Source organism: Rhinichthys klamathensis, unplaced genomic scaffold (assembly GCF_029890125.1).
Source record: "Rhinichthys klamathensis goyatoka isolate OS25496 unplaced genomic scaffold, OSU_Roscu_1.1 h1tg000406l_1, whole genome shotgun sequence".
Classification (NCBI taxonomy): Eukaryota; Metazoa; Chordata; class Actinopteri; order Cypriniformes; family Leuciscidae; genus Rhinichthys; species Rhinichthys klamathensis.
Window position 1 is genome coordinate 1,033,533 of NW_026606907.1, and position 12,112 is coordinate 1,045,644.

The window sequence follows — 12,112 nt, forward strand, 5'->3', positions numbered from 1 at the left end:
TGCTATGTATTTATTTGTGTGTTTATTTAGCTGGATTGCCTCAGGATGACCCTGAATTTCTTAAAGAGAAAAGAAGAGAGGAACTGAAATATAGACAGGACAGATTCAGGTTTGAAGAAACAATTACATTCTTTAACAATATTCATTTGTTGCAGTTTTTTCTTTAATATTCCTGATACAGTTCAATGTGCTTGACACACACTAATATTGTACACATTATAACCATTTGCACTATTTATAATATATATTATATGTATATATATTTATTATATATTATATATATATATTATTTATTTTATGTGCCGTTTTTGTTATTAACATTCAGAAAAAAGGTTCAAAGCAAAATCCAAGGCTGGACATTGTATTCGTCCACACTACATTAAAAGAGTTTATTACAATAATTTCCACAGCATAATTTTAATCAGATTCTAAAGTAAGTAACTAATAATGTGTTACTTGAGTAAATTTTTCATTGGATATATTCTTACTTTTACTCAATTATGTATTTGGGTTATTTACGGTGGCACAGTACTGCACAATACAATGAAACATAAAAAGCAAACATGAATTAGCACAATGGAATCAAAATAGACAATAAAGTCTATGCGCGTAATCTTCTGGTGCTCCTCGCGTGGCGTTAGTATTAATGGGTCAAGTTATGAAGAAAAAGATGCATCTTCCGTAGTTTCTTGAATGGCTAAATACTCGGCAGAGAGGTGTGATGTGCGCACGATAAAGAACATTTGCAGAGGTTTGACAGTGTATGCTGGAAGGCCTGCCAAGAGAGCAATAGTCCAGTCTGGAAAGAACAAGCGTTTGGATGAAGAAATGCCTAAAAGGATGAAAATAACAAAAAGTTTATTAAATAACTCAATGTAATATAAACAAACAGTGTGCTGCAAATGCACAAACAATACCGGACAATAAGGAACTGAAAACAGATATATAAACAAGATAACAAACTAAAAGAATAACAAGTGTGATGATAGAATCAGTGTCATGCATAGAAACAAAGGAAACAGGAAACTGACGATAAAGAAACTAATAGTCCATAGAAGTGAAGCTAATTAAACAGTGTCTAACAGTGTAACTGCACAAGTTAATGTTGTCATTTCTCTTTTTGAAGGTGGACTGAGTGGCGCCACGGCTTCCCTATGAGCATAGATGGTAAAAAACTTCCAACAGAAGTTCAGTTTGATTGGGGAAAAGATATAGACTTTTTTGGGAATTTGCTGAAAGCGTAAGTCTTGGGGGAATGTGTCATGACCTCAGTCTGTGTTGATTAGATACTGAATTTTTACTCCGTATTCCAGAATGAAAAATCATGCAAATACTGTTCATGTCTATAATTATACAATATGCACTCTGTTACAGGAAGGAGGAATCAATTCGTGAAAAAGGGAAAGAATTCATTCATTCCTGGAAAGGCATGGAATTCTTTGAAAATATATTAAAAGATTTTAATATCAAGAACACTTTTCTAGGTTTGGATTATTTCTTCCTTTGTTAAGAATTTTTGTTTTTTGTTTGTTTGTTTGTTTGTTTGTTTCTTCATTTAAACAAAATCACTTTTTTCATACATGTAAAGCCTTTGACAGTTGACTCAATTTTCCCCTTTGAAATCTGGACAGAGAAAGTGATGCAAGACTGGAGTAAGGATTACATGTTCGGCTATCAGTTTTTGAATGGCTGCAATCCTGTCATGATCAAGAAGTGCAAGGAAATTCCAGACAAGTTTCCAGTCACACATGAGATGGTGAAGGGCTTTCTGGAGAAAGGAGTCACACTACAAGAGGAATTACAGGTCAGAAACATTAAGACATAAATCACTTGAACAATTAGTCAATAATCAAATCCAAGGCTTGAATCATATAATTTCACATAATTAATAACACTTCACATAATTTAATTTACATAAATGACTCAAATCAATGTTATTTGAACCCATGAACTATTAGTTCTAAACTGTACACCTGTGTACACGTTTACAGGCGGGAAACATCTACATAGTGGATTATGAAATACTGGAGGGAGTGCCAACATCCAGCGATCAAGTCTATCTGACGGCACCCCTCTGCCTGCTGTACAAGAACAGACTGGACCAAATTGTGCCAATTGCCATTCAGGTATCTGTCGCATATAGAATCAGTATCAAATGAAAACATAAATTAAAAATAAAAGTGCTTTTTCCGTGAATCTACTCACTGAAGTAAAAATGTCCTGTTTGGCTTTATTATATCTGAATCAGCTCAGTCAAACCCCAGGGGAAAAGAGCCCGATCTTTCTCCCGAGTGATAATGAACATGATTGGATGCTTGCCAAGATGTGGGTGAAATCTGCCGACCTCCTTGTACACCAGTTGGTCACGCACCTTCTCAAGACACATCTGATATCAGAGGTTTTTGAAATGGCCATGTACAGACAGCTCCCTCCAGTCCATCCCGTATACAAGGTACATGTCTCTCAATATGGGTTGCTGGTTCTGATATCCTTGCCTTTTCTTTATTTTTTTAACAATGGTTTAATGTTAAACAACAACCTCCAGGGCAGGATACTGAAAGCACAGTTCCTCTTTCAGGTTATGCTTTTTTAATACATTTTTTATGATTTAATGCACATGTTTAAATTCATCATTTGCTTTTTACAGTTACTGAAACCTCATGTTCGTTTCACAATTGCAATCAATGCAGCGGCCCGTGGAAATCTCATCAATGAAGACGGGGTCATCAGCCAGGTAGCTTTACATCTAATTTAATATATCCACACATAAACAGCATATTTCTAGGATTCACAGCAATTCTATTCAAATTAGATTATTTTGTTTTTGTCTGCCAAGACATAATTTCTGTCCATGATATAGGTTTAAAGACGCACACAGTGTTAACAAATCTTCATCATGACAGGCCTGAGCCTTTACTTGACTTTTTGTCTTGTGATATTCCGTCTTTTTGCTGAATGCTCTTACTTCTATTTCATAGGTTATGTTGTATTTAGTTAACAGGTGTTTGCTTAAACCGACAGACCTAAGTAGTTCCTAAATTTCCCAAATACAAAAAAAACCCCACCAGAATAAAACTTCACCCATAATTCCCCTGATGGTCACTTGAGTAGGCTAAATAAGTGCTGAAAAGATTGAGGCAAAAGATTAACTGAATTCTTGGTATCCAAAGATTACTAGCGTCAATGGAGATGGGATAGCTAAAGTGATTCAAAGTGCCATGAAGACTTTAACCTACGAGTCCCTGTGCTTCCCTGAGACCATAGAGGCTCGAGGAATGAAAGATGTGCCCAATTACTATTATAGAGATGATGGCATGAAGATCTGGGAGGCAATACACAGGTAGGTGTAGCAACAGTTCAGATTATGTACCACTAGTGCAAAAGTACAAACACTTCAATGAACAGTTTTGGCATCCAGAGTTATTTTATTAATTTGTCATTTTGTTGATCTTCCTGCAGTTTTGTATCTGCTGTGGTCGAGATCTACTATGAGAGCGATAAGACCGTTCAAAGTGATGGAGAGATTCAAAAATTTGTTGAGGATGTTTCCAGTGGCATGAATAATTCTGACAGTGAGTACAGGTTTAATTTATCAAACGCCCTGTTTACATCTGGTACTAAGAGGTTTAGGTCGATCGGAACATAAGTGGACAACGCTAAATACAGGGGTAAACGGGGTCTAAAGCTTGTTCACTTTCAACCACTTCGAGAGTTAGTCGAAAACGCATTAGACCGGATTGCTTTCGTAGTGTAAACGTTCATGTGGTCGAATGTGTTCGAACAGCCACAAAAGACGCAGTCACCTAGAGTACCGTTTAACGTTATGTCAGAACTGAACTAATGTATCGGGATCCCTACCAAAAATGCTACATTTGCTGTCCCTTTCAGCGCCCTTCATAAGCTGCCTAATTCCCTCACCTGTTGGGGTAAAGAAAGGACAGAGCTTTACGCAGAGAGAGTCGATCACTGCTGCCCCTTCTAACCCATAAAGTGAGACTATTTGGATAACACCTGGACAGGATATGTAAACACCTGTCCAGTATTTCACTTGACCCCCACCAATTTGCTTATAGAGCAAATAGGAGTGTTGATGATGCAGTTTCACTCTGTTTGCACTCTATTCTTCAACATCTGGAGTTTAAATCCACTTATGTACGTGTCCTCTTTGTGGACTTTAGCTCTGCGTTCAACACCATCGTTCCTGTGAAGCTGATTAACATTCTACAGGAGCTAGGTGTTAGAACATCACTTTGCAAATGGATTTTCAACTTTTTATGCAATAGGAAGCAGGTGGTTAAAATGGGTGATTGCGTCTCACGGTCAAAGTTTTTGAACACTGGCGCCCCACAGGGCTGTGTCCTTTCCCCACTTCTGTACTCTTTATACACACAATTCTGTCAGTCACACAGCAGTTCAGTTTTGTTGTTTAAGTTTGCTGACGATACTTCTGTAGTTGGTCTCATTACTAATGGAGATGAGTCTGACTACCGCAGAGAAGTGGAGGGGCTGGTGAAATGGTGTGGAAGCTGTAATTTGACAATTAACATCTCAAAAACCAAGGAAATGGTAGTGGATTTTAGAAGGACCCCTAGTCCTCTCCCTACGCTCTCCATAAATGGGGTGGAGGTGGAGAGGGTCACTTCCTTCCAGTTCGTTGGGACCACAATCCAGGAATCCCTATCATGGGAGCTAAACACTAATATTAAGATCAGTAAAGCGCACCAGCGACTCCACTTTCTGCGTCAGCTCAAAAAATTTAGAGTCAGCCGAGCTGCCATGATCCACTTTTATAGGTCAACAATTGAAAGCGTCCTTACTTTTTCCATGCTTGTCTGGTTCGGTCACACAACCGCTCAGGACAAAACTAGGTTGGAAAGAGTAGTACGCAGAGCATCAAAAATCATAGGCTGTAGCCTCCCTTCACTTTCTTCACTCTTCTCCACTAGAATTATCAGAAAGGCTAAAAACATCATAGCGGACCACTCTCATCCTGCTCACCATCTCTTTAAACTACTCCCATCAGGAAGAAGATATAGGAGCATTAAAACTTCTACATCACGTTTTAGAGACAGCACTTTCCCTCTGGCTATCAGATATCTGAATTTGCACTGACGGCTAGCAGCACCTCATTAACTGTATGCATTGTGCACTTTCTCTGCCATAGGGTATTGTCCTTTTTAATGTCTGCAGGGTTTTGGTCCTATGTCCTATGGTTGCTGGGGATTGTTGGGTTCATTGTTGGTGTACTTATGATGTCTGTTTTTTGGTTATTTATGTCTGAGAGTTGTACCAAGACAAATTCCTATCAACTTAGTTGACATGGCAATAAATTATTGATTGATTGATTGATTGATTGATTGAAAGCGTGCCTATTCTAAACAGAAAGGGATGCTACTGAGCCCATATATTGACCGCAGGGAGGTGACATGTTGAGTTACACACATTGAATGGCCCGTAAGGCAGATCTACATAGGGAAGGTCTCTTTGGTAGATCCAGCCTAGCTAGGGTTGGAGTCAATAATGTGCAGAGACGGCAGAGCAGATCTGTAGAGGGAAAGACACTGGCTCACTGATAGGGAAGCCGTACCATGGAAAGATACACTTGCTGGATCACCCGTAGGGGAATCACAACACATGCGCACATCGTCTAGCACAGGGGCTGACCTAACCGTGATTTAGCACAGGAGCTGACCTAAGCGTGAGCTTACCTAACCGTGATCTAGCACAGGAGCTGACCTAGACCTGATCTAGCACAGGGGCTGACCTAACCGTGAGCTGACCTAACCGTGATCTAGCACAGGGACTGAGCTAGACCTGATCTAGCACAGGACCTGACCTAGACCTGATCTAGCACAGGAGCTGACCTAACCCTGATCTAGCACAGGAGCTGACCTAACCGTGATCTAGCACAGGAGCTGACCTAGCCCTGATCTAGCACAGGAGCTGACCTAACCCTGATCTAGCACAGGAGCTGACCTAACCGTGATCTAGCACAGGAGCTGACCTAGACCTGATCTAGCACAGGAGCTGACCTAACCCTGATCTAGCACAGGAGCTGACCTAACCGTGATCTAGCACAGGAGCTGACCTAACCCTGATCTAGCACAGGAGCTGACCTAACCGTGATCTAGCACAGGAGCTGACCTAGACCTGATCTAGCACAGGAGCTGACCTAACCCTGATCTAGCACAGGAGCTGACCTAACCGTGATCTAGCACAGGAGCTGACCTAGACCTGATCTAGCACAGGAGCTGACCTAACCCTGATCTAGCACAGGGGCTGACCTAACCCTGATCTAGCACAGGGGCTGACCTAACCCTGATCTAGCACAGAGGCTGACCTAACCCTGATCTAGCACAGGAGCTGACCTAACCCTGATCTAACACAGAGGCTGACCTAACCCTGATCTAGCACAGGAGCTGACCTAACCGTGATCTAGCACAGGGGCTGACCTAACCCTGATCTAGCACAGGAGCTGACCTAACCGTGATCTAGCACAGGAGCTGACCTAACCGTGATCTAGCACAGGAGCTGACCTAACCGTGATCTAGCACAGGAGCTGACCTTACCCTGATCTAGCACAGGAGCTGACCTAACCGTGATCTAGCACAGGAGCTGACCTAACCCTGATCTAGCACAGGAGCTGACCTAACCGTGATCTAGCACAGGGGCTGACCTAACCCTGAACTATACATAGATGGGTAGATCGCCGGTGAGAATATATCAATTATATTCTCTGCGTCCCATCCAGAGACCACACCTGGAGGTTCCAGAGGTCTGGGTGTGGTGCCATTAAGTGCCCCGTCTCTGAGAAGGCAGGTTTTTCTTCAGAGAATCGGCCAGGGAGGGGGTGTCGAGTGGAGCATGCTTGGGCCAGTATGGTGCAACCAACAAGACATGGTCCTCGTCCTCCCTAACCTTGCACAGTGTCAGTGCGAGTAGGCTAACTGGGGGAAATTACGTAGGGATGTGAATGGCGCTAAGCGACTTCAGATGCTTCTGATTCCAGACGAGGAGATGGCGGACGAATGTCGACATGCGAAAGAAAGCGTAGACCACACTGATGGTTGATGTACGCAATGCAAAGGCATTCGTTGTGGGTTGGCGGATGTTCATTTCAAACTCTGTGAAAAATGGTCGCTTATTTATTGTATAAATTAGGAGCATATCAAAAAAACTGCTAATGTGATACTTGTGGTATTGTTTGCTTAGCGTAATAATCAGTCTGTTGTAAAAAGTATTACCTGTATGAAATGAAATCTAGCTATGCCGTTGGAATCGTTCACAGATGGCATAGGCAGATGTTCATCTAGGCCTAATCAAGATGTTCATCACTGGCGAACAATAGGATGCATTTGCAGATTTGCGTTCAATTGTAGTTCCGCAGCCACTTTATTCAACGGTTTTAATTTTAAAGACTGAGAAACCACTTTAGACAGTGTGTACGGGAAACTGAACAAACAATTAAAAATGATTTGTGAACCAAGTTAGTTCTGCCAACTTGTTTGATTGTGGCTGCATCCAAAATCACATACTTCCCTACTATATAGGTCAAAAAAAGTATGTCCAAATTCACTTTATTGATAAAAGAGAAAGCAGAAAGTAACCGAATGACCTACTACTTCCGGACAGATTCTGAAGTGCGCTTTAAAGGGATTAGACAGAGTGCTTAGATTAAACTACGCTTTTCTTAACATATGTTGCATTAAAATATAGGGTTTCACTGAAATTATACATTTATGTACTGAGTAATATTAAGTAACAACATGTACTTCCTATAGGGTTAGGATTAGTGTTTGGTTTGGTCTGGTTTAGGGTTAATTGCATGTAATTTTGCATAATATATAGTTATTACTATAGAAAGTACTGTCAGGGTTCTGTCACTTCTATCTAATCTATTTCTTGGTTTTGTGACAGAGTCCTGACACACCTGTTTTACCTTGTCTGTGCCTTGTTTCACGTGCTTTCGTGTCTTGTGCTGTGTAGCACACAGCTTGTGATTTACACTAGCTGTGTGCTTTCATGTTGTCATGTTTTGTGTGAACACGTGGCTTATGAGTGTTTTCATTAGCTGCGTGTTCATGTCTCGTTTTGTGTGAGCACATGGCTGGTGATTGGTTTTACTGGCCGTGTGCTTGTGTTCAAGTCATGTTTGGTGTGAGCACATGGCTTGTCATGTATGTTTCCTTGTGCCATGTGCTCTCCTGGTGATTGTCTAGCCCCTCTCATCTTGTTACCTGTTTGATTCATTTGCCCCACCTGTCCTCCCTCGTTACCTGCTTTGTTTGCTCTCCCTATTTATTCTCCTTATGTTTTCAGTCCTGTGCTGGATTGTCACTAAATGTTACCTTGAGTGTTTCCCTGCTCTAGACAAGTCTAGTCGTGCCTTTCTGTCCTGTTTTCCCCCACGGGGTAGTTTTTGGTTGTGTTTTCACTTTTATTAATAAAGCCCTTATTTCTCCTGCAATTGAATAATAATAATAATAATAAGCTTTATTTTATAGAGCGCCTTTAAAAGCAGCTTCTCAAAGCGCTGTACATAAAATCACAATCCACCTGGAAAAACAACAAATCAAATTAATAAAAACAAAAACAGCAACATTAATAATAAAAATAGCTGTAAAGCGATCACGAAGGGACATCAGCAGTCAAATGCAAGTTTAAAAAAATGTGTCTTAAGAAGAGCTTTGAAAATGCCAAGAGTTTGTGCTTCCCTTAGTTCAGGAGGGAGAGAGTTCCAAAGTCTAGGAGCATAAACAGAAAAAGCCCTGTCACCCATAGATTTTAGATGTGTTTGTGGAACAGTTAATAAATTACACTGTGAGGAACGCAGTCTGCGATTAGGAGTATAAGCAGTTAATAAGCCAGATAAATATTGCGGAGCTAAGCCGTGTAAAGCCTTGTATGTCAGCATCATGATCTTAAAATCAACACGGAACCTGACCGGGAGCCAGTGTAGGGACTTCAAAACTGGAGTAATATGGTCAAATTTCCTGGTTCCCGTCAGGATCCGGGCGGCAGAGTTCTGAACATATTGCAATTTGTTAATAGTGGTTTTAGAAACTCCAGCTAAAACAGCATTACAGTAATCCAGCTTTGAGAACACAAATGAATTAATCAACTTTTCAGCGACAGACAAGTTTAGCATTGGGCGTAGTCTGAGTCCTCGCTCCCTTCACTCAACCTGAAAAGTACATGTTACATACTGTATGTAACAATGATACTGTAAAACACGCTTCTGGCGTTAAAGTGGTTAAAAGTGAACAAAAGAGAGTAAAATCCCAGGTGTAAACGGGAATGTGTGTCCCTCGTCTACTTGTGATCCAATCGACCAAAACGCATCTTAATACCTGGTGCAAACGGGGCCAAATTACATGATTACAAGCATGCATGATTGTTTTTATTCTTGTATACTCTATATGCATCTTTGTGTGTTTCAAGTCACCTTTAAATGTGAGCATAAGTTAAATGCGTACTGCCACTGTTTCCAGAGTTTCCAGAGTCTCTGAACACTCGAGAGGAGTTAGTCAAGTACCTGACCATTGTGATATTCAACGCTTCAGCACAACATGCCGCTGTCAACTTTGGACAGGTGAGATTACACACTACATTACACACAACAAGAGCATCAAAAATTGCTAGGCACAGTTCTGGATAATATCCATAAGCTAATATCTGTGAGTAAACTTTTATGTTGCAGTTTGACTGTTATGGCTGGATCCCCAACAGTCCTTCCACCATGCTCATGCCGCCTCCCGTACAGAAGGGCAAAGTGGATATCGATTTTATCAATAAGAGTCTACCTGACCATGAACGTTCCTACAAGGTTCTAGGAATAGCTTGGGTCCTCACTCAGTTCCAGGAGAACGAGGTTTGATGTCTTATTCTAATATACTTTCCACTTGAAATTGTATAGAACATGGCAGCAATCTAGTTTAAATCAATGAAAAAGAAAGAACATGTTACTAGATGAGGGTACAGAGCATCAAGGTTTGAGTTGAAAAAAAGATTTTTTTATGTAGGCTCAAATACATTTTAATTCTTCTTATTGTTGTAGATTGTTTGCTTGCTACAGTGTATGTGTTCTGGGGCACTGTCAACGCAATATTTTCAGTCAGGAAGAGCAATTCATTTAACTGATCCGTTGCTAAGTCCCACATTAAAAACATCATCATGTTTGGGGAGTAACATAAAATGTATCTATTTATTTAATGCTGTTCGTATTTAAAATACCATTTATTAGGAGCTTAGCACAAACACTGAGAATGAAAATTCTACACTATATATTGCTGCTGCCACAGTCACACTTTTAAAATTCAAAACAGTGTTGAATAAGTAATCTAAAGTATTAAAATTATGTTACTTTCCTTGGGTAAACTAACAGAATATGTTACAAATTATATTTTACGTAATGTATTCTGTAGTGAAATACATTTCTTCCAATCCTAACAGGCAAACTTTTGCTCTTCTCTAATGGTAGTCAATGGAGTCCCTTTGTGTTTGTACAGTTTTAAACTAAATGATCTAAAAGCTATAGAAGAGATAATTTATCCTTTTTTTCTGGAGCATGTAGCATGTATGTTTTGATTAAGGTTACAGACGGGATAGTAAGAAAACAGTTCCCAGTATTGTGATTATGTAGTAGTAAAATAAGAAAGAGTTCTGTTCACTAATACAACTTATACAATTAAGCTGAAATTCGATTTCGATAAGTTAAAGTAATGGAAAAATGTGACTTTTTACAGTGGTGTAATCGGCTTCTCTCTGAATGTAAAAAGCATTTGCACTAATTCTGATCTCTGCTGATCTGCAGTTATTAATCATGTTACCGCATTATTTTACAAGTTCTTTAAAGAAACACGGCAAATAAAAATGCTTTGGAATGTCAGACTTTATTCCAAGAATAATTTCATTAAGTTTTCTACATTTCTATGAAAATGGTGCTATTAATGAAAATCCCCAATTCTTTGTTTGTTTTATAAGCTTGTGTGAATGATTGACAGTAACCAAGGGGGCGGAGCTTAGAGAAGGGTCAGTTTACCTTGTAAAAAGAAAGAAAGATGTTTTTCTACTTTCTGAAGAACTTGCTTTTCCCCCAGCGGTACTTAGGCAATTATCCAGAGATGTGCTTCACAGAGCAACCAGTGAAGGAAGCCATGAAGGCTTTCCGCAAGAAACTAGATGAGGTGACCAACATCATCAAGAGCCGGAATGAGGGATTAACAGTTGGATATGGTTATTTGTCCCCAGACAAAATCCCCAACAGTGTTGCAATTTGAGAAAATATTGTGCCAGGCCTATATATAGTGTGTATGGCCAATGTGTGCTTGACATAGAAAAAGAGAAGAACAGCTCTACTTAAAATATTAAGTATTGTAAAACACAGAGCATTCTGCCTTTTGAGGCAATTTATAGAAATTATGTTAGATTAACGCTTCTTGTATTTGACTGTTAAAGGGAAGTAAGGGATATACTTTGTAATGCCATCTGTGCACGTATGTATGTTATCTGAGGGGTGATTGTCTGGTTCACGCCAGGAAAGCAGAACCATTTATTTGGCCATGCTTTAAAGAGCTAAACTTGTGTTATAAAACAATTATTGTTTATCTTTTTTATTATTTTCTTTTTTCATATAAAGTTGCATAATCATATATCCATACTGTGGTAATCATTTACTCATCTTTTGATTCATTAATTCAAATTCTTTATTACTCAAATGATCTATTGTATTGTTTGTTGATTACTTTTCTGTGAACAAATACAATAATTTAACTTTGGTGTATTTCTTTTTGTAACCTGAATAAAATAAAAATGTTTTACCCCCTAAAGTAACTTGTGTATTGATTGCATACTCAATCCAAAAAAACACACAGCAGAGAATAAACAGGATGTGCAGCAGTCTTTAATGCAAACAAATTCAAACTAACATTAATACTCGGGAATCTTCAAAAACAAGAATGGAAAAACCAGAAGATAGTAATAGGAAACGTCTCGGTTAGTGTTGTCACGGTACCAAAATTTCAGTATTCGGTACCAATACCAGTGAAAATCCACGGTTCTCGGTACCAATTTCTGTACCAAAGCTTAATTTAGATAAAATTTGCATATATTA

General features: G+C 39.4%; 1 protein-coding gene and 1 pseudogene across 1 annotated transcript; both read left to right on the forward strand.

The window, feature by feature from the left end:
- LOC130070435 (polyunsaturated fatty acid 5-lipoxygenase-like) overlaps window positions 1-12,112 on the forward strand; it is a 169,934-nt pseudogene that overhangs the window by 106,259 nt on the left and 51,563 nt on the right.
- On the forward strand, window positions 1,629-11,323 carry LOC130070436 (polyunsaturated fatty acid 5-lipoxygenase-like). The gene is made up of 10 exons (XM_056234825.1): window positions 1,629-1,804; window positions 1,992-2,126; window positions 2,249-2,452; window positions 2,648-2,734; window positions 3,171-3,340; window positions 3,460-3,572; window positions 7,633-7,640; window positions 9,494-9,592; window positions 9,701-9,871; window positions 11,100-11,323. Exons 1-10 carry the CDS (start codon window positions 1,640-1,642, stop codon window positions 11,277-11,279), a joined length of 1,332 nt encoding a protein of 443 aa, XP_056090800.1. The 5' UTR covers window positions 1,629-1,639; the 3' UTR covers window positions 11,280-11,323.

Coding starts and splice junctions, on each gene's coding strand:
- LOC130070436 (XM_056234825.1), top strand. CDS start 1,640: ATGCAAGACTGGAGTAAGGATTACATGTTCGGCTATCAGTTTTTGAAT. Junction 2,127..2,248: donor TTGTGCCAATTGCCATTCAG/GTATCTGTCGCA, acceptor TATCTGAATCAG/CTCAGTCAAACCCCAGGGGA. Junction 2,735..3,170: donor AAGACGGGGTCATCAGCCAG/GTAGCTTTACAT, acceptor TGGTATCCAAAG/ATTACTAGCGTCAATGGAGA.